The 21470-nt window shown below is 39.4% G+C and overlaps 2 protein-coding genes across 4 annotated transcripts; both read right to left on the reverse strand.

Annotated features, from left to right (window-relative positions):
* Positions 1-15: 15 nt before the first annotated feature.
* eif3c (eukaryotic translation initiation factor 3, subunit C) lies at positions 16-11062 on the reverse strand. Of its 2 annotated transcripts, none has more exons than XM_041815673.1 (23): positions 10927-11062; positions 9644-9761; positions 9489-9554; positions 9209-9398; positions 8996-9121; positions 8767-8818; positions 8320-8444; positions 8108-8235; positions 7563-7716; positions 7187-7290; positions 5993-6134; positions 5282-5407; positions 4936-5029; positions 4533-4720; positions 4177-4401; positions 3897-4088; positions 3601-3772; positions 3350-3509; positions 3158-3223; positions 1579-1666; positions 1289-1454; positions 1080-1121; positions 16-421 (listed from the first exon to the last, which is right to left on the reverse strand). In XM_041815673.1, the coding sequence occupies exons 2-23, from the start codon at positions 9739-9741 to the stop codon at positions 342-344; spliced, it is 2784 nt and encodes a 927-aa protein (XP_041671607.1). In that variant the 5' UTR covers positions 9742-9761; positions 10927-11062; the 3' UTR covers positions 16-341. The 2 variants fall into 2 exon arrangements, with proteins under 2 accessions (XP_041671607.1, XP_041671606.1); XM_041815672.1 differs by having other exon boundaries at positions 10923-11062.
* Positions 11063-11577: 515 nt separating this feature from the next.
* Positions 11578-21425, reverse strand: LOC121528297 (flocculation protein FLO11-like). Of its 2 annotated transcripts, none has more exons than XM_041815667.1 (9): positions 21290-21425; positions 17021-19758; positions 16372-16417; positions 14720-14881; positions 14103-14195; positions 13816-13941; positions 13609-13716; positions 12410-12481; positions 11578-12043 (listed from the first exon to the last, which is right to left on the reverse strand). In XM_041815667.1, exons 2-9 carry the CDS (start codon positions 19649-19651, stop codon positions 12006-12008), a joined length of 3276 nt encoding a protein of 1091 aa, XP_041671601.1. In that variant the 5' UTR covers positions 19652-19758; positions 21290-21425; the 3' UTR covers positions 11578-12005. The 2 variants fall into 2 exon arrangements, with proteins under 2 accessions (XP_041671601.1, XP_041671599.1); XM_041815665.1 differs by having other exon boundaries at positions 13609-13719.
* Between the last annotated feature and the right edge of the window lie 45 nt (positions 21426-21470).

A 21470-nucleotide genomic window follows, 5' to 3' on the forward strand; every position in this document is an offset into this window, starting at 1 on the left:
AGAAAAGTCAGAGCACACTGTTTAATGTTGTTTATTAGATAAGTGTAATTTAACAATACTTGACATGTCTGTCCCTGGACTACTGCTCCAAGCCGGACACGCTGCAATGCTTTCATCTCTACCGCTACTCAATACAACCTTCAAAACTCTACCCATAAAACATTCTGCAGTAGCAGTAATAATGGCCCACACTGCCACAATGTTCAGGATCAGCAGAGAGCTGTTTGGAGTCAAATGAAGGAGAACAGCCAAGTGCAGCGCACAGACACACATGTTGATGCTGTTGTTATGGAATGAAGACTACTTTCAGGAGACAGGAGGGAAATCGTAATAATCCAAGCTCAGTAGTTTCCTTGGTTTTGATTCCTGTAGCCACCTCTCTGGTAGCCGCCCTGTTTCTGTTGGTAGCCTCCTTTCTGATCTGTGAACAAAAAGGAAACAAGCGTTATCAGAGTATCAAAACTATATTCAATCAAACCACAATATCCAAATAGTTTAAATGAGGGTGTTTAATAACATTTATCTACAAGTTACCATAACAACAGTTTAACAGAGGATCAGTTTCTAATATGTATCAGGTAAGGGAAACTGTTTTGATACAGTTCACTTCAATAAACCCCAAGTAAACAGGATATGAAGCTTATCTTTCACAGTTAGTTTTATTCTTGACAACTATATTCTTCCACTTTCTGAGGAGACACCAAGTACAACATTAAGAGCAAAATAATGTCACATTAACAGCATATTAAAACAACACCACGTTCATGTTCTCTGTTTTCCATTGTAGTGTAGCTGTGTGGAACAGTTCAGACTTCCAACCACAGATCTGGTTATACAACACCATTTATCACTTAAATCCCTTAAAAATAATGCCATCCTTTATCCTTAACTCACCTTTTAATACATTACAAGCTAGCTACTGATTAAGTGCAGACAAAGTGAGTCAGCAATAAAGTCACAAGCAGCAGTGAATTAACAGCACACAGACTCTGCAGGAGATCAGTGGGTGTGGGAAGGTCACCATATGGTTCAGAATAGTTTTGTTTATCTAAAAGCACTCTGAGCATGTTCTACCATACCTCTCTGGTAGGATTGCTTCATTTGGTATCCACCTTTCTGGTCTGTATAAAAAAGAAGACGCACATTTAATTTCAAAAAGATCAGGCTATAATTTCGAAAGCATAGAGAACATCACATACATGCAGTAACTGTATAAATGTGCTGTAACATGCACATTTATACTAGGTGGCATCTACAGTATACTGTGAAACTGGCAGTCTAAACTCACCTCTGTTGAAGTAACCTCCATAGACGCCCTGTTTCAGGTCAAAGACGCGTTCGTTGTTCTCCACCAAGCTTCCCAGTTTCTCAGCCAGCTGCAGAGCCATGTTCTGTAGAGAGGTGGGCTCCGTGCGGTGCATCACTACCGTCTGTGTGGGCTGATCCAACGATGCCTGATGGATGAAGAAGAGAAAACATTTCAAAAACTTTGATTTGAAAATAACATCATGCATGTAGATAAAAAAAAGCTAAATCTTGAAATTCATTTTAAATCTAAAGTAAAAAGGAGTAGCCTACCATCAGCTCCTCATTGATGATCATCTTGCTAATGATGCTGTGAACTGTGGGGATCTCCAACTCGAACATCTCAGACAGGGTCTCCATGCTGGGGGGGGGGATATGGAAAGTGGTAAGCAATATGGCAAGAACGTTTTTAATAGTTTCTTTTTTCTCACAATGTTGCAAAATTTTAAAAGGTCCTGAACAAAGAGTGATGTTTTCTGACTTTGACCTTCTTTCTCCCTCTCAAACAAGCCTGTAGTCAATTCCTGTTTGTGCACAAGACCTGAGAAAGATACTTTAAATCACTGTGTCTTCAATTATGTTGTAGCTTGTGTCTGGATATGTAATCAAACATTTTGTTTCTATCCAGCTGAACTGCGTTAGGCTGCTATGGAAAACAATATATTTCCTGATATGACTGTTTTAAATAAAAGCATCTGAACAACACAATAAGGAGGGACTAAAGCTGTGAAGCGTTTGTCCAGTATCAAATATTTTTCTGGTTAAATAAACTGAGCTTCAGTGGTCCAATGCTTTTAATCATCTTAGACTTGACAAGCAAGTCATCAACTGAAAAGTGCCTTTGAGCAGGTGGACCTGAGTGAATGGAAATGCAGTAAGCATAAACACCTGCTCTGACATGAGGTGGCGGCAATGCTGGTTGTTTAGGTTAGCAACACAGGAGACGATTTTTAAACTTAAACAATTTTGAAAAACTGACAGACCACAGATAAGGAGGGTTTCAAACAAGTTTTTCAACTTGTAATCCTCTGAATGCACACTAGGCGAATCAGCCAGACTATGAGACCACACACCTGCTGTCTGAAGTAACAATTTCACAGTGAAGACTGCACACAGGAGATCTCACTGAATCTTATGTGATCAAACATGACTTCAGAAGTAAAACAAACATGTAGGACAACTGAAATACTCAGCTGGCTGTCCTGGTGCACATTATAGTTGCAGCAAAATTTAAAAACAAGGTGTATAAGGTAAAAGCTGGAATAAAGGTACAGTTTTTGATCATCGGGGGCAAATCTAGACTAAAATCAGGCTTAACATAATATAGTGTGTGGCCAGCCTTAGAAAGTGTTTAAAGTCTGCCTGGCTCTACTCTGATGGCGTCAGAGTGAACCATAAAGAAGAAAGGGGCTCAATATGAGATGGCTGTCACTAATCAGTATCTTGCACTACTTTTGTTTACCAGCCACTGTGGGTGGTCGGTTGAGCAATTGTTGGCATCAGTGTTGCCTTCTGTCCACACTAACCATACTAGTGTCATCAGTCCATGATTAGGGTTTTGTAAAAATCCATGTGATAACCGTTAACAGCACTGATGCAACACTAGTTCTAATACACTATAACTCAATATTTTCCCGATTTAAAAAACCTTTAAAATCAGACAAAATTTGGCAATGCTTTAATTTAGATTCTTTTGTTTATACTAAAAGGTTGAGTTTCATCCTAGATTGGCACTAAATCTAGTCTTCGAACTACAAACTGATGCTTCAGCAAGAGGAACAGAATCTAAACACACAAATGTTTTAGCAGAGACAATGCAAGCACTGTTCCAATCTAATCGTCTGGTGCTTACCTGATGGAGTCGTACACACTGCTGTATGTAAACAGGTAAGTCCTCAGTGACTCCTCTTGGATCTTCCTGTTAAAGGAAACCATAAAAGGCAAGATTAAATCAGTGGGTTATGTTCTACAATGATTCTCAACAGGATTTATACACAAATCGTACTAAAAAATAATTATTGATAAGATCTTGTCATGTGCTAACCTGACAAGCATCTCTCTGACTCGCTGTGTCTCAGGAAACAGGTCCCATACTTTGCTGTTCATCTTCTCATTGATAATGAATGAGTGGCAGGTGCGCCAGTCTCCCATCTTCATGGCTTTGCTAGCTGCCACCACATGCTCCCTCATGCTCTCTGGGGGTCCTAAGGGGCAAACAGAAGTCTTCAGTTATGCTCTTTCTCACTTTTTAAAAATACCCTCCTGGGTTTTAGAGTTAAGGGACTTGTGTCTTACCTAGCAGAGGCTGTCTCTCTCCCACTCGGAGCTGATGGTGGAACTGTTTGCTGATCATCCTGCGGCGGGCATCAAACTCGTGTGCAGCCATGTAGGGGATTTCTAGAAGCATGGCCGACACCAGGTACACACACTCCAGAAGCTCCAGGTTGATGTGCATGTGGAAGGGCACCTGTGAGGGAAGTCAAAATATTGTTACAATACTTTGGTCTTAAATTATTCCGTCTGAAAGACAACACTTAGCTCACAGCACCAGTCCTTAGTGTTTGAGCAGTGTCCACCCATGTCTGACTTACTTGTCTCCTCTTCTCGATCTTCTCCTGCTCGGCGTTCCTCTCCTGCATGTTCCTCATGAGCAGACCCTGACCCAGCAGCTCCTTGGCGCGTCCAGATGACTGAATGTCCAGCAGTGCATTGTGGGCGTCTTTGATCATGCCCTGTCTAAAGGCACAAATGCCGAGCTGCACCATGGTTCTGTTGTATAGGATCTAGGCAAAATAAACAGAAAATATCAGTTAACATTCATTTTTTTTCTTGTTAGTGTGTTATTATTTAGGTGTGTGTGTGTGTGCCCACCTGTACGGGCGGGTCGGCGTGCTGGATGTTGTCTTGCAGGTGGCTCATTAGCATCAGGTCTCGGGCCTGGTACCAGCGGGAGTGCAGAGCGTGGTGGTAGATGTGGCAGAGGATGGCGCAGGTTCGGATACGGTCGGTGCGATCCTTGGCGTAAATGAACTTGCAGAGACGGTCCATGATTATGGCGCTGTCCTCCCCCTCGCTCTCCTCCTGGTCCTGCTCAGACTAAAAACAGCAGACAGACACAACTCAGCACTCCAGACTCACACCATTAACAAATAAAGTTACTCACTTTTAGATAGATTTCCACTTTAAACTTTTTTCAAAAAGACGTAAACCTCCACTATGCCTCTAACCTTGGTTTCTCCCTGGAGGCCCAGGCTGCGCCGGTGGGCCTTGTAGTCAAACTTGTAGTAGGTGTGCATGATCCGACGCAAGTAAATGCGACAGATCTCCTCAGTGCTGCCCTTGTTCTCCATGTAACCGAGCAGCCGGTCCACAATGCCACAAACTCGTCCCTCATCTTTCAGATTGTCCACATATTCTGGATGACAGGTGGAGAGAAGGGTTGGCTTAGATTACTTTGTTTTAACCTTCTGGTACACATTTTTACAGTGAGTCAGTCCCCTTTCCAATGCAGGGCAAGACAAGAGAAACATCTTTACAATTTAAAATTAAATGGAAAATATGGCAAAGGAAAACAAGACAAAGAAAGGAAATCAAAGTCTTTGAATATTCTTTCTTCCTGGTAGAGCTCACCTTGTGAGTGCGGATCTGTGTTTTGCATGATCTTGGTAAACTCTTCATCCATCCTCTCAACCAGTGTAAGGATGCAGCCACGAACCCTGAAGGGCTGAAGAAACAAGTACTGAATTAAAAACAAACTTTTTTTTTCCAAAAACAAAAAAAAAAAAGAATCCATCAGAATACAGATACAAACACACAGCTTGTGCAGAATGAAACAGATTATCCATTAAAGCTCAAGACATACAAACATTAAAACATCTACAAGTAAAACACAGATGCAGAAAGACACACACTTTGCAGGGATTCTGTTTGAGATGGTGTAAATGATGGAGAAAACTAAGAAGAAAAGGTGGGATACCTGCTCTGAGGCTGCCAGGTTCTCGCTGTCCTCTGCAATGTTCTCCCCGATGAAGATGTTGTTGTTGTCAAAGAGGATGTCCAGCAGCTCATCTATACAGTCCAGACACTTCTTCCACATGTCGGGCTGGAGGGAAACAAAACCAGAATGATCAGTCTGAAAACAACAGAAGTCCAGCTCTAGAATCTCAACATTTTTAAAAGCGGGTTGTCATATATAAATATAACTGAAGGCTTTTAGGTTTTCTGCTCCTTTTGTGTGGAATAATCCACAGACTGAATTTAAATGGCAAAACTTGGTGACTCTGAATGTTTTTAAATCTTTAGTGAAGACTCTTGAATTCAAACTCTCCGAATGCCCCTGTTTTAACTGATGATTATTTTACTATTGTTGATTACATTTATCGTGTACTGTTGTGAGTTTGAGCACATGTGTTGTTAAAACTGTGTATTGCTACCATTCTTGGTCAGGTCTCCATGAAAAAGAGATCTTTGATCTCAATGGGACTAACCTGGCTAAATAAAGGTTAAATAAATAAATAAATAAATAAATGAATAAAACTGAATTCAAGCTATGAAAAATACCATGTGTAACAAATAATATAAGGAATATCAATAGCTCTATAATAATGCTATTTAGTCATGTTTACTGAATTGTGTAGTTACAAACCCTTTTTAGTGGTTACATTTAGAAATAATCAGCATCTCTTACCTTCATGAAAGCAGCCAGGTTGGGGTTGTAATCGTATAAGGAGGCAATGATGTTAAACTTGATCTTGACCATGATACCTTGGCCTAGGTCATTCTCTGCGGCGATGGCTGCCAGAGCGTTGAGCAGCTCGATCTGGGCGGCTCTGAGAAAGGAAGAAAATGGACCAAGAGATAATATCAAGGAAACATTAAAACAGCATGAGCTTTAAAAAGTTACAGGGAATTCTGTGGAATTATTTATCATGAAATTTACATGATTCATTAGAACTGTATTTATGATAAAAATAAAAGTATTACAAGTGCAAGTATTTTTTTGAGTAATTTATTGTTATTTACGGAACTTACTGGGGAAAATTGCACTTGTAAGAAGGGTAATAAGGTTTGTACTTAGTTGCTGCTAGGCCAGTAAAAGCTTTATTATGCATTTTGTTTATTTAGACATCCTTATACTTGATTAAGTGTTAAGGATTTAATTTTTAAATGTTACTTTAATGTAATCCTGTATATTTTTACATATTTCCTATAAAACAAAGTTGTAGTCTAGAGCCTGTTTTAAAATTCTGCATCAAATCTATGACAAAGGTCCATGTAGCCCTAAACTCTACGCCCCCTGCCTAGCATGAAGCCTCCATGCACTTCCTCAAAATCTAGCTTTGTGTTGAAATGATGTAGACCATAATCTCTGGGTTTGGTCTGCTGGGTGGGACTAGGTAACAGCCGGTGTCTGGGCATGTCTTTGGGCATATTGAGCGTACTCTAGAGTGAGAAAAATGGCTACAGACAGTAAAACAATAAGTCAAATCTGCTCACCACCTTAAAAAAAATGGCATTTCCTTATCCACATGGCCAAAGAAGAGCAATATTTCCCCTTTCCCTGTCTTAATTGAATCAGCAGCCATTCTTTCCATCTCCTCTGATGTCTCCTCCCTCCTATGCAGCCATGCAGTGTAATAAACTAGTACTCAATTTTTATCAGAAGCATAATACACTTGGTTTTTAGTTGTCATGGTTTCCTGTGCACAAGCATGCATGAAACTGGCATAAAAATCTCTCTTCCCAGAAGTGACTGGTCAAGGTAATGAAAATGACACAGACACACAAACATAAGTTTATAGTGCTCACAATGGTGTAGGTCACAATGGCTTAGCTCCAGCATAGATTTACTGTGGAAGTATAAACAAGGAAGTGATGTTACCTGTCGGTACCCTTTTTGCCTCGAGCTTGCAGGATCTCGTTCAGCTTCTTCACCACCACTGGTATGTTGATCTCAGTGCCTTTAGCAAACATCTTGGGCTTTTCCTGATGGGTTGGAAACATCACATTACATCCACATTTTCAAGATTTGCTTAAAAGTGTTTTGTGGTTCCTCATTTGAATGCAAAATGTTCATCAAAAGCTACTCTATACAAATTCCTTAGACATTTAATCATGATGCTCATTAATATCATTGATCTAAAATGTGTTTTACTGCACTGACACATTGATGTACCATCTATTGTTTCATTTTGTTTTGGCTGAATCAGTCATGATTGCAAGCAGTCTAAAAAGGCATCATCTGAACTCTTCTTTACCTTGACCATAGGAGCTCCTCCCTTCACCTTCTCCCAGCCTCCCTCCACCTCCTCTCCTCCTTCCTCTTCTGCCTCCTCTTCAAGACGCTCCTTCTTCTTGGGCTTCTTTCTCTTCCCGATCCTCTTTTCACTCGGCTTCTCAGTGTCCTGAGCTCTGACAACAGATGGAGCATGAGATGATGAGCTCACATGTTACTGTGTCTTTGTTTAATGACCATCATACGTGTTTAGGATTGCTGTTAAATTTATAACTAGTTATGATGTCTATTATTAATTATATCTAACTTGTTCTGCCAAAAACTACCAAGGTATATTTGATTTTAAAAAAGGCAAAGAGAAAGATGAGCATGATGTAATCTTCACTTCTAAAGAGATGTAACATTTTCAATTCATTTTAACTATTAATTTCACATACTTAAAGCTCACAGTTTACAAATACAAAAATAAGTCAATACAAGTGTGCATGAAGATTCTTGTTTGCACTAGTTGTATTCCAGAGTAACTTCCTGCCCTTAAATAAAAAGAAGCTATGTGCAGAGACTAACTTTTTCAGGAAAACCACAGCCAAAGAAGAGCTCTTCTCATCGCCATCATCCGAGCTCTCACTGCCGCTGTCGACAGAGTCTGATCCCCACTCTATATCATCATCATCGTCACTAGAGGAGGACTCATCCTGACAGAGAGAGAAACAAAAGCATGTTAGCTCAGGTTCCTCTCACACACTGGTACAAAAAAACATGGCAAACTGGCTTCTTACCCCAGATCCCTTGGCAGACTTGAGGAACTTGCTGGCATCTGCAGTGGGCTCCGGCTTTTTCTTCAAAAAAGACTTAGCAGACATTCCTTCATCACCTGCATCTCCCTCACTTTCAGAGGATGAGCCTAAAAGAAAGAGGATGCATTTTAGAGATGATGCCACTACCTCTGTAGACGCAATGGTTCTAAACCTTAATTCTGCTGTTTATGACCAAATATGATCTTGATAAACAGTCTCAGTGCTTCTTAAACTCCATTGTTAAAAAACATATTTGATAACAGTCTGGAATACATGCTAAAATACACAATTCAAAGGCACCAAATCAGCCTTGAATAGAACCAATCTACCATCTTTTCTGATGTTATGATGACAGATTTGCAGTATTTTTATTTTCTTGAACATCTGACAACCTTTCTGTGAATCTCAACATAGACACACAGAGCTTACCAGAATCTCCCGGCTCCTTCTCTTCCTCTTCATCTGCAGACTCCTGTGGGTTCTAATAAGAAAGAAAAAATGTTGCTTTTCTTTTGTTACTTAAAGCTATCAAGCATAGGAACAATGCACTTCTACTTGCTTCTTACTAAAAGTATTTCTAATTTCTTTCAATCAGAACTTTCTGTTAAGTAGACATAAAGACAACAGAGGACATTAGAGTGAAAAGTTCCTTCTTTACCTCTTTGTATGCAGCTATTTCAGTTTCAAAGTCCCTGTTGTATTTGCGGATCTTCTGACGTAGTGTACTGAGGGCTTTTGCATTATTTTTGTTCATCTTCTTCTTGCCCTCTTTGTCCTCCCAAAGCTGCAAAGATAATGATTTAATAACACTGAAGTGGGACCTTGAACATAAAACTAAACAAGTTTTGATCTAATTTTTTTTGCTTCTGACCTGGTTCAAATAGTCCTCCAAGTCAGCTAGAAGGCGGATATAGAAAGAAGGAACACCCTCTTTGTCCACGATATTCTTGCTTTTGAGGAAGGCTCGACACAACTGCTCGAACTCTTCCAGACATTTGGCCATATCACGAATCTTCATAGCATTGCGAATAGTTTTGATGAAGTTGGTCAACTCCTCAAACCTAAGATTCAAGAATGGTTCAGTCATGAGTAGAACAAAAGTGTAGCTGTAAAAGTTATAATTAAGCTGCTCATAAAGATACCACACCAACCTTTTGTCTTTGGCGCTGCGCACCACTCTCTTTGTGTCCTCTTCATCGTCACTGAGAAGCAATGACCTGTGGAAACAAAAGAGATATATGAGGTTGAAAAATAATAATAGTAATAAAGAAGAGTCCCTGTGAGATGTATTTTAAGTTGCACTGACTGCTTGAAAGTAGTTCCAGTTGCTTTAGGGGTGATCTCATCAGCGGATGAGGACTCCTCTGACTCGCTGTCAGACCCGGTGGCAAAGAAACGGGACATTTCTGAAGGAGGCTGTCAATCTGCAAAGACAAAATTACATGTTAAAATTGGGCTGAAAAAGAGGGAGAAGTATCTGCACTATATACACTGTGACAAAGGGTCTCATGATCCATAAAGTATGAGACTCCTCAAACATATCTGACCTTTTAATATTTTACCTCCATCACATGGATCTAAGCTTCAGAGCAACCTCAAACTAGTCTGGAAGGTTGTGAAACCAGAATTAAGGATTAATTGAACACGGTATGCACATGCTTTACAAGTGCAACCTGCTAACTTTTCGACTGTTGACAGCTTTGTTTGTTAGGTCTGTAGTTTGTTATTGTGTGGAACTTATTGTGCTGCTGTCTAGGCCAGTATTATCTAGTAAAAGACATCTTTGTAACTTGATGGGAATGTAGGACCAAAACAAATGCGCTTCCAAGATATGCATATAGTCTAGAGGGGTCCCAACTTATTATGCTAAACATAACATGACTGAGCAGGTGTTTTCTCAGACTTCCTCATTTAAGTCAGCACAAAAAAGATGAGAAACAGCCGGTGTAAGACTTTGCAATACAATTTTGATGGTATAACAGGACATATAAAGCTATGCGTCACTGACAAGTTACTACTGCAAACTAAAGTCTACACCAGTCATACTGACCCATCTTCAATAATGCGATTCATCAGACACTTGAGCTTCCTATTGGCGACAGTAATTCACATGTTTAGGCAGTTAAATGTCTAAAGCATTATTACATGAAGGAGTTAATCTCGATGGATTAATGTTGGTGGGAGTTGGAGAAGCTAATTTCCTGGCAACTGTCAATGAGGCGACACGGAGGCTGCTCTCGTTAGCAACCTGCGTATGTAACAGCAACCTTCACCTAGCTAATGCTAGCTAGCTTTGACAGATAGCATTTCAAACATTCTGCAGCAGTAAATACATGTTTCAGGAGATGTTTTCTATTTATAAAGCCACATAAAATAATTACATGACACTTCCCGCTGTGGTTAGTAAACTGTTATCAATAGGTTTCATAACAACATAGTGCGAAAGTAACGTGGCGCTTAGTCGTCGCTAAGCTAACGGTAGCACCAACCGACAGATCCTGAGGCCTTCACCGCATGTGTCGTCGGCTTATGGATTTCACAAAGGAATTAATTAATTCACAGGTAATAATTACAGACAGGCTCACCTACGTCCTCGTAGAAAAAAAATTCTGGTGTGTTTGTCTCCTTTGACTCGTTATAAAATCCAGTTTTGCTGTACAGCGGCCACAATTAAAGGCGTGCAGCAGCCTTGCCGGGCACTTGGGTCAGGAAAGGAAGTGCGCCGTCGATCTGCTAACATACGGATGGTACACAGCAGAGCTACAAATCACAACAGTACTTTTTCCTGGGGTTGTGTCGCCCCCTAGTGGCATAATCCAGGGTCGAGGACCTCTTCTGATTTCAGTGTCGGTATGAGAGTAACAGGGTGATAATTAATACAATGATATTAACAACACAAGACATAAATCTCTGTCATCTTTTCAGAACTACAGAAGCCCGAAGCAGACAAACATCCTTACATCTTTATTCCATTTGCACTGACAGATACATTTTGATTGTGTTACCGAGATGTTGACTTATGACCTTATCTAGGGATAACATTGGTTTCCCCCTTATATCAAGTCAGTTTCTTGAGAAAACAACCAAAATTGATTCATTGTCACGGGTAGGATGGATTAAATTAAAATCCATAGATAAAAGTTCACTTAGGGCTCTATACAAATTATATATATTTTAAAGAATTTTATTACCTTAAACATATGCTCAAAACACTAGACCAAGCTTCTTGAAGTAGGGTTTCATGTTTTTATTTATATTTTCATAAAGTATAAGGTATTTTAAAGATGTGATACTCCATATTAAAGACTTGAAAGTTTAACACACAGTTTAAAATTACATTAATAAATGCTGATATTTACACTGGCATTGAGAAGTATGCTGTTTTATTCTCACAAACTTTATTAAAGTACTTACGCTGTCTTTTTAATCATATATTTAACTTTCTTGTGGTGAGGATAAAACATAAGACCAGATATGACTTATAAGTAATTACTGGTCAGCCAAAGCCAGTTTATTATAATAAGCATCACAACAAACAAAGCAGCAAGTTAAAAGATTAGAGTTAAATATTATGTGGTTTTGTTCATATAAAAGGACATTTATTGGTTACAAAAATCATGCAGTGTGAAACATTGTGACTTATAAGTTTACAAATATTCAAAACTACATCAGCATTCCTCTTCTTCTTTGCGGTACTTTTGCAACTCTGAAACAAAGGAAAATGGCATCAATTAAACAACACATTTAACATGCAACAAATTCTATAAAAGGTTAAGACTGGTCAGTTATGTGTATTTACCAATAAATTATCATCCTGTAAATGTGACCAATACATCTATGACTACAAAAGTTAATGATCTGATATGGCCAAACGCGACTGAAGCCAAGACAAGCTCAAAGATGACAAACATATTATGATGAAAGCAGTTAAAGTGACTTGTTGTGTCATTGGAAGTCACATGAGGGGTTACAAACAACACTGACAACCCTCCAGTTTCATGATGTTGCAGCTTGATTTTTACAAATCCTTTGCACACTTTAATAGAGACAGAGCTAAAGTCACAGTTCATACCTTCTTTAAGTTTCTTTATTTCTTCTGACTTCTTTTTCAGTTGCTCTTCAAGTGCTACACAGTTGGCACAACCTGCAAAACAAAGCAAATCATTCTTTTTGATGTGTTACATTAGAGTAAACATCTCTTCCTTTAAGCCAACTACTGTAAAATCTGGTGTACAAGACAGATTTAATACATATGTTGTACATGCCTATATACTATGGCCAGTTTAAAGTACTGATACATATGCCATCATGTCAGCATGAGCAGCCGCTAACATCCCCCACTACTCACAAACTGAAACTATTATAGTTTTGCAGACTGATTAAGGTTGTCCTTCAGGCATTTCCTGTATTTTGCCACATTCATTTTACCCTGTACCTTTACAAGCCTTCCAGGATCGACTGCTAAGAAGCATCCCCACAGCATGATGCTGCCACCACCATGCTTCACAGTGGGGATGTTGTGTTTGTGGTGATGTGCAGTGTTTGATGTCCGCTGAATACCGTGTCTTGCCTGATGTTCAAAAAGCACCATTTTGGTCTTATTAGATGGAAGAACTTTGTTCCACTTGACCATGCAGTCTCACACATGCCTTTTGACGAACTCTACTTGAGATTTAATGAGTTTTCTTCAACAGTGGCTTTCTCTTAATCCAGATTAGTCCCATAATCTAATCAGGTCTTCCTTATGCCATTTGTGACATTTCCTGAAAATTTCATGAAAATCCATCAATGACTTTTTGAGTTCTGTTGCTAACAAACTAACAAACAAACAAACAGACCCACCCGATCACATAACCTCCTTGGTGGAGGTAAAAGGTGTGTGGATTGCTGGGTTGAAGATTTTTAATCTTTAAATGAAAAAAGCTGTTGGTATGGAAACATCAATAAAAATCAATAAATGGGGGGAGCAGGTGGCCTAGTGGTTAAGGGCGCTCCCCATGTATGCGGGCGGCCCGGTTTCGAATCTGGCCCGAGGCCCTTTGCCGCATGTCCCTCCCCCACTCTTGACCCTGTTTCCGGCTCTATCCACTGTCCTCCTCTATCTAATAAAGGCACAAAAATGCCCAAAAATAAATCTTAAAAAAAAAAAATAAAAAGAAAATCAATAAATGTAGTTTGTTAGCTTGCATAAAGAGCAAGACGGCCGATTTTTAGCAGCACTGTGAAAATAACTGATGGAATTGAGTCCCATGACAAGTTTATTTAGCTTACCGTGGGCTTGAGGTTTGGCTAGCAGACCTCTAAGGCTGGGTCCAGGCTGTCTGAGGGCTTTGCTTCTGCTGACAGCATCACCAGATGCAGTACAGGCTGGTGCTGCAGCTTCTGAAGGCATGTGGTAAAGAGCAAGTACCAAAGAGTCTAAGTAACCAAAAAGACCTGAAAATGCTTCATTCACAACATGAGAAAATCCTAACCTACCTTCTCTTTGGGTTTTAGCCGGTAAAGCTCTCTGATTGGTAGTGGGCTGTTTCAGGTTTTTGGCTCTATTTGCTGCATCAGAGGAAGATGAGGATGCTTCAGCATTATTGGATGATAAAGGAGCATCTGAAAGGAGAAGATACTACAGTCAGTGAATTATCCACATTGTAATTAAAAACCATCACAATAACTGGTAAGCAGTTTCTACAGGGGATGAAGATGCTTATGTGCAAAACCACAAATCAGGTCTAAGAATCATAGGCATTTTTACAATATTCAGCATTTACCCGTTCTCCTCCTCTTTGCTGCAACTTGCAAAGTTTCAGCTCTGCTTAAAGGGTGCTTCTTCCCTTGTGCCATCTTCGTAGCTGGCTTTGTCGCTGTTGGTAATAAGGCAGATAAAACAAAAAACTGCATGAAAATGAAGGATCACACGGTTAAAAAAAGAAAGAAGTATCAACCTCACTCATGTTCGTATGCAAAACTCCAGTATTAAAGAAAATAAAAACCTTTGGATTTTACTATTTTCATCTATAAAATGTTTTTGTTAACTCTTAGCCTCTCTCTTCTCATGTTGTTCGGTGTTGTTAATGAGTACTGGTCATTCATCTCTTCAAGTAAAACTTTGCTTTTTGCATTTGGTATAGCCTTGCAAAAATGAAATAATGATGTACATACGCTTGAGTGTTTATAAAAACCTTTGGCTTCTGAGGCTAATGCTGGCATGCCAGAACATAACATTTATAAACAGTTTAAAACCAAACTGCCCTCTCATTCTTGCTCTTCTTGATAGCTGTTCTTTTTTAATTCTGTGCTCATTTTGCTGTTAAATTTCTGTTTATTTTACAGTTGAATGTCAGAATAAACAGCCAGAGCTGTAGCAGTGGGACCACAGTAAGAGTACCTGCAGGTGATCGTGGTTTGTCATTGTCTGAAGAAGGAGGAGGAGGTGCTGGTGCATTGCTTCTTGTTGTTGGCGGCCTGAGACCTGCTGTAGCTCTCTGGATACCTGAAGGTATGCCACTTGATTGTGGTTTACGCAAGCCAGAATTTGGCAGCTTGGATCCTAGGTGAGCACAAAGGGGACAGAGTGTGGATAAAGTTTACTGTGTATGCATAGATTCCCATGGAGAGGGTATTCTTTCATGGTCTTGTTTTTAATATGGCTATATGGAGGTTTAAAATGATTGGTTTTGGCCATTTCAATGTTTTTGAAATGTATACCGTTTAATTTTAAGCTGTATCTTTGTTGAGTTATTCACCCCAAGCTTGAGAGGTGGTGTAGAAACAAAATCCTTACTTTAATACGAGTGTAGAGCCAAAAGACTGTACTAAATAAAAAAAAAAAAAAGCAATGAAAAGAAAGAAAATGTTTGACAAACAATGCTGATGCTGTTAAAAGTCAGATTCTTAGCTAATGCTTCGAGTAGCCTGAGCACAAAAATAAAAAAGAAATCTATTATTTTGGGGCTTTTCTGCCTTTATTTGGATAAAATAGATAGAGAGAGACAGAAAATATAGGGAGAGAAAGTGGGGGAAGACACATCAAACAGCGCTAAGATCAGGAAACAACACAGATCAACCAACTCCTGAATGACAGGGCAGAAAGTTATCAGACAAAACATTTACAACCTGATCCATTTTCCCCTAACCACTTTAATCTGCTTTTTAAATTAATGATTATGTTGACTGATCGTTTATGTTGCTCAGAAAGACCTAAAAAGTTTTCCAACTTTATTAACTAACAGTAGCATGCTAACTCTACCTGTGTCTTTCTCTCCCTACATCAGTGACTGGTTTTGGAGATTTTTCAGATGATCTCTCTAGTGTCAGTTGTTGATATCCTGTCTTTGGTCTAGAGTGTGCGCTGATGTGCCTCGTTGTGCGCCAGAGTTTTAGATAAACGCTAATTTGTTATTGTCAGATTGCTATTTTCTCAAAAACACAACAAACCAAAGCATTAAATATGAGTTTAAAGATGATATCCTGATGTGTTATTCTACAGAAAGAGGGGAGGAGATGCAGCCATGACTGAGTGAGAACAAACATGGACAGAGACCTCTTGATGCTTACTCTAAAGCCATCAAGCTGCTACCACCTTTTTTCTGTTGCTTTTCTGGGACAGTCTTAAACAAAAAGTCCTCTCTTAGTGGCTGAATTCATTTCTTCTCATTATTTTAGATTATTTCACTAAAATCTCTCTGAACACTGAAGGCTTCTCAATGACTTCTGCTCACACTGAGGTGGCAGGGCTTACTCACAAATAGAGACAGGCTGGTTATGTACAGGCTTCACTGCTCTAAATACCATTAATTCTTACATGGACAAGCACGTAAAAACAGAAAATGTTTATACTTTGGTCTTGATTGCTTTTGAAGGCTATAAAGAGGCACCAGAACATCAGTGTTATTTTCAATATATTTCTTAACCTATCAAAAAACCACTCAGGAACTTAATCTCATAGGGTGCAAAGATGTTTTACATTCTCATCATGTTTTTCTGATAAATAAAGATTCAAAGTGAAATTTCTGAAAAATGTAGGAGAAGCTACTGCACCTGTTGTTGTAGCTCGCAAGTTGTAGGAGTTTGGTATTCCTGCAGGCTGAAAAACACAAAAGGATTTAATTAACATGTTGTTCATGCCTGGTTATTTCTGTAGTTATTTCGAGAAGTTGATTTAAAAGATGAAACAGAAAAGGACACAAAACTGCTAACAGCCAATTTTTCACCCCAACTTGAGCTTGACTTTTTCCTGCCAGTCCCAGAGTAAATTTTCCACATGAAATCAGGGTGAACTGACATGTGAACGCAGCAGGTAAATAAGGGTCAAAAATACTGTAGGTAAAACAGTAATGATGACATTTACTTCACACAACTAGTGCAATCATCATTCACATAACAAAGCTGTTTCATGCTGGTATCTGCTCACCAGAATGTTCTAATCACTCTTATTAATACAGTGGCTATGTTCATTCAAACGTAGCTTGATATAAAGGCAAAAAAATAATTTGGGTTGGACACTGCTTTTCATGCTATCTTGGATATCTTGTAATTACTACAACAGCATCTGTTGATCATAACCTGCCCTTGAAACAGTGAAAACTTCACACTGTGAGAGATGTGTGAGTAACAGCCTTAAATTTAACAGACAGGCTCAAATCTAAAAAAGAAAGGAAAAAAAAAATTAAAAACATAAGATTATTACCACTTGGGGTACATCAGAGGCAGCAGTACTTCTCAGAGCTTCAGCCTGGGTTCTCTGTCTCGTCATGGGCAGGCCTGCGGTTGGGAGCTCAAACTTTCCAGGAAGTAATGAGGCTGGTTTGTACTTCAACAGGTGAGATGTGGATTTGGATGGCGGTAGGAGGGATTTAGCAGCAGGTTTCGTCAGGAATGTTTTCCTGTCGCAGACAATGTTTGGAGGAATGTCCGAGGTCACAGGACTGTCAGGCTTATTGGGAACGTCCCCATACAGCTTCTTTGTTGCCCCAGAGATCTTGCCCACCTCTCTTTCATTATTAAAGTTAAACACTTTACAGCTAGGCATTGGCGTTGATGTTATCAAAGCAGCTGCTGCTAAATCTAGGGTGTCATCTAATAGGAATGTGTTTGCTTTGTTGCTCTCCAGATCTCTGCTTTGATGGACAGAGGAGTCGGAGAGACTGTCTGTCATTGGCAGACCAGACTGTGATGAATCCTTAGTCTCTCTTTTGGATAAACCAGAAGCTTTCTCCATTTGTGGGTCGGCCTCAAATGTGCTCTCAGGGACGTCAGATGTCTTGGCATTGGGGTCTGTATTGGTCGTTGACCTATTCTGTTTAGAGGTTTCACAAGGCTGGATTTCAGAAGTGGTGTTTTTAGGGCTGCTTGTTACGTCACAAACCTTAGAAGTAGAAGGCTTGTCCAAAGTGTTCTGATGACCGTCAGTCTTTTCTGACAGAGTTATCGTGCCGTTCTGCAGCTGAGTAGGTCTGGTATCGAATGTGTTGTTTTGGAGGCAGAAGGTTCCAGCAGCAGCTTCCCCTAGTGTTGAATTTCCACTGGATTTTTGAAAAGAATTCCTATCAAAAGTGGCATTCTGCACTTCACATGTGCCTTTTGTTTTTAAGGCAGAAAAATTCACAACAGGGGAGTTTTCAGTTATATTTCTAGAGAGATGAGTAGCCGAGTCTTTAGTCTCACCCTCTGCTGGAAGATCCAACGTTTTATTCTGAGGTGTTTGAGCTGTGCTGCTTAAACTGCTAGAGGAACTCAGACTGGCAGTTTGGCCAACAGTAAATGTGTCATTTGCAGATCCAGATGTTTTAGGGCTCAGGCTTGACAGATGTGAATTGTGGCTAGTATGTAGCTCTTCAGTATTTGTGGTCGACACAGGCTGCACTTCAGAGGTTACAGTCTTTGAGCTGGTGTCACACTGCATATCAGAAGTAGAGAACTGTGTCTTAGCACTCTGTACAGACATGTCACTGGAGGAGCTCATGTCATGTGTAACGTTAACAGGATGGGTTCCAGGTGTGTCTTCTGCTATTGTGTGAATGTTCGGCATGTTTTGTTCACTTTCTGCCAATGAGGGGCGACTGTTTCCTGAAATGTTGCTCATAGAAATATCCCGCGTTAATTCCAAAGAGGGTTTTGTTACATTCGACTGTTCATGGAAAGAGCTGATGGTATGTGTGGCATTACCTTCAAGAGTGCTTGACAAGTCCTCACTTTGAATTATGTCCAACGTGGCAGACTCTGAGGAAGCCATGTTGGTTCTTGACGTTTCTGCTGGTGAAATATCCAGTGTAACATTTAAGGGGGATTGTTCTCCTGCAGCCAATGGCTCTGACTCATGATTGGGCTCTGCTGCAGTTTGTCCACTGAATCCTGAAGAGTCTATGTTGTTTTTTGCGGTACCAGTTGGTGAAATACCCAGTGTAACGTTTATGGAGGATCGTTCGCTTGCTGGCAATAACTCAGAATCACGCTTGAACTCTGCTGCAGTTTGACCGTTGAGTTCTGAAGAGTCCATGTTGGTTTTTGCAGTATCCGCTGGTGAAATATCCTGCGTAATGTTCATGGAGGATCGTTCTCCTGCTGGCGACAGCTCAGAATCACGTGTTACGTCCAGGAGAGTTATTTCTGGGAAGTATCTATCATCCAGCCATCGTAGAGGAGCAAAAGCGCTCTCAGGGGGATCATCCATCTTCATGCTTAGCATCTGAGAGGTAGTATTTAAACTGCTGGAGACATTCAACTTGGAAGGCTGGTGAGAAGTGAATGAAGAGCACACAGTCTGGGCTGTTACAGGTGTAGCAGGCACACTGTCAGGAAGAGCTGAATCATTTCTTGTTACTTGCATCGTAGAATCACAAGTCACATCAAGAAGAGTTATTTCTGGTAAATATTCGTCCTCCAGCAGGCGCATGGGAGCATTCGTACCCACCGTTGGTTGTCCAGGATGGCTGCTGGAGAGCTGTGAGTCAGGGTGTCGGTTTGAATCTTCATTTGATTTTTGACTATTTGCATCACATTGTTTTAAAGACCCTGGAGACAGACATTTATTACTAATATTAAGGTATTTTAAAATTGGCGTCAGAGCAGACTGGAGTCCAGAGAGCCGTGACTTGGCTTTGATTTTGCTGCTTGGTGGAGCTGGAGTTGAAAAGGTGCAAGTGTTAGAGAGGGGTGGATTTTCTCCACTTTGCTGTGCAGAGGAACCTCCAACCGCATCTCCCACTTGGACCTCTCCTTCAGGTGGAATATTTTCCCAGTCATCATCAGCATCGTCATTTTCATGAACATATGAGGTTTGCACTGTTGTTGTTGTCTCACTGGCCATGCTGAATGACATGTATTGTTTTTTCCAGAGAGTTTCTTGTTATAAGTGACTAGGAACAACACTCAGAGCTCTGGACACATGTTTTCAAGATGTCTTCTCTGGTACTTCGTGGTTATAGACTGAGGATAAAACAGAGTTAACAATTTTATTAACTTTTCAATACAAGACAGGGTTTTGAAAATGTTAACAATTTTGATACAGTTTGAAAACAATAAAATCTGCATTATTTATATACTTGGTTGTCATCTGGTGGGTCTGGACATAAGGGTGAATCAAGAGATTATTTTTCAGTGGGTTGTGGAAGTGTGCCTGGAGGAAATTTGTGGCAAAAAACTATATTGTGCTTTTATTTTGAAAGACATGTCTCCATCTCGTTGTTCTGTCAGATCTTTTGTTCTAGCTCAAGACCAAACTGTCCCATTCTTTTATTTAAACAATTTGATTCTGGTTGAAAAAGTAAGGATATTTGGGTCCTCTTGATGCTAGTCCAGTTGAGAACCTCTGATTTATATGATCTGCATCAAAAAATCACTAAAGTGGTAAAAACTTTATAGCTTGAGTCAAACTGGTTATGTTTCAATCAAGTCTGACTCAGTTCAGTTTTGTATGCAAATATCTGTTTCCACCATCAACAGTTGGTCGTAGAAGGTGAAATATTTCTTTAACCATATATGTGTAAAAAATACAAGTTTAAAACTTTTTTTGCAGCAGAGATGGTGTGCTCTACACATGATGCAATCATTCAAGTCTTGTTTTCTAGAAAAGTTAGCAAAAAAGTCATACTTTCCTTGTTTATTTATGTTTTTGTTAATTAAAAAGATTGGTGAAAAACGCATCAAGATTAAAAAGTTAACACAGATTGCTGATCTAATCAGGACTGGACTGATATGTGTTTATTATGCATCACATTTACTTATAATGGCTGACAAGGGGATATCTGTAAAAAATGGATCAAACAGTAACTCATTTCTGATAAAACTATTTTGTGTTGATCATTTTGGTTTAATAGCTGTAGGCTATTAAAGATCACTACAGCAGCACATTGTCAAATAATAATTTTACATTAAATAGCCTAAATAAATACAAAATTCACTTTATTATAAAGGTGTGACAACATAAAAACACTTGATTAAAGATTCATATTCTCATTCTTGTTACTGCCAGTTATGAAAGATCACATTTACAGTACAACTTCTCGGTATTTCATAATTTTAGTAAACTTTAAATTAAATATTTCTCTCTTTACTTGGGTAAATATATCGGCCAGTAATTGTATCTCTACTGAAGTATATTTTAACAAAAGAAAATGTTCTTTTACATGATTACAGTAGTGATACTTTTTCCACCTCTGATTACAACATAAGTGACTTACAGGCTGGTACATCAAAGTATGTATCACTGGTTTTAATAGACCACCTAGGCCACATTTTATGTGATGTTAATAAGACTAAAACTGCGTCTGTTATCTAAAAAGTTAATTACGGCTTATTCTAGGCATATAGGCAGTGCTATTATAACTTCACCCATCAGATAATCACACAGCAAGTTTTCTATAATGACAGTTGTCTTTTCTAGCCCTGCTCAACTGACTGCTAGCTACGATCAAGTTAGCAGAGCAACGTCAGTCGTTCGTCAACAGCTTTGACTTACCTACTAGACGTCAGGGCGCACTTTTCTACCTGTTGAATATTCACAAAAGATTTTGCGATCTCTTTTTTCGGCATTTATAGTTTCATTTACTTTAAATGTCAAATAACACCGAAAACTTGAAGTCACAACCACTCAAACGCCGCTCTGGTTCAAACTTCGGTTTATCTCAAACTTATTGGAT

This window comes from Cheilinus undulatus, linkage group 20 (assembly GCF_018320785.1).
Source record: "Cheilinus undulatus linkage group 20, ASM1832078v1, whole genome shotgun sequence".
NCBI classification, from domain to species: Eukaryota; Metazoa; Chordata; class Actinopteri; order Labriformes; family Labridae; genus Cheilinus; species Cheilinus undulatus.

Excerpts from the sequence above, each read along its gene's own strand:
- eif3c (XM_041815673.1), bottom strand. The coding sequence starts at position 9,741 with ATGTCCCGTTTCTTTGCCACCGGGTCTGACAGCGAGTCAGAGGAGTCC. Across the intron at positions 5,408-5,992 it reads ACCTGGCTGCTTTCATGAAG|CCCGACATGTGGAAGAAGTG; the intron begins GTAAGAGATGCT and ends GTTTCCCTCCAG. Across the intron at positions 422-1,079 it reads GAAGCAATCCTACCAGAGAG|ATCAGAAAGGAGGCTACCAA; the intron begins GTATGGTAGAAC and ends TTTTGTTCACAG.
- LOC121528297 (XM_041815665.1), bottom strand. The coding sequence starts at position 19,651 with ATGTCATTCAGCATGGCCAGTGAGACAACAACAACAGTGCAAACCTCA. Across the intron at positions 16,418-17,020 it reads CCTCTGATGTACCCCAAGTG|CCTGCAGGAATACCAAACTC; the intron begins GTAATAATCTTA and ends TGTGTTTTTCAG. Across the intron at positions 12,044-12,409 it reads AATAAAGAAACTTAAAGAAG|AGTTGCAAAAGTACCGCAAA; the intron begins GTATGAACTGTG and ends CCTTTGTTTCAG.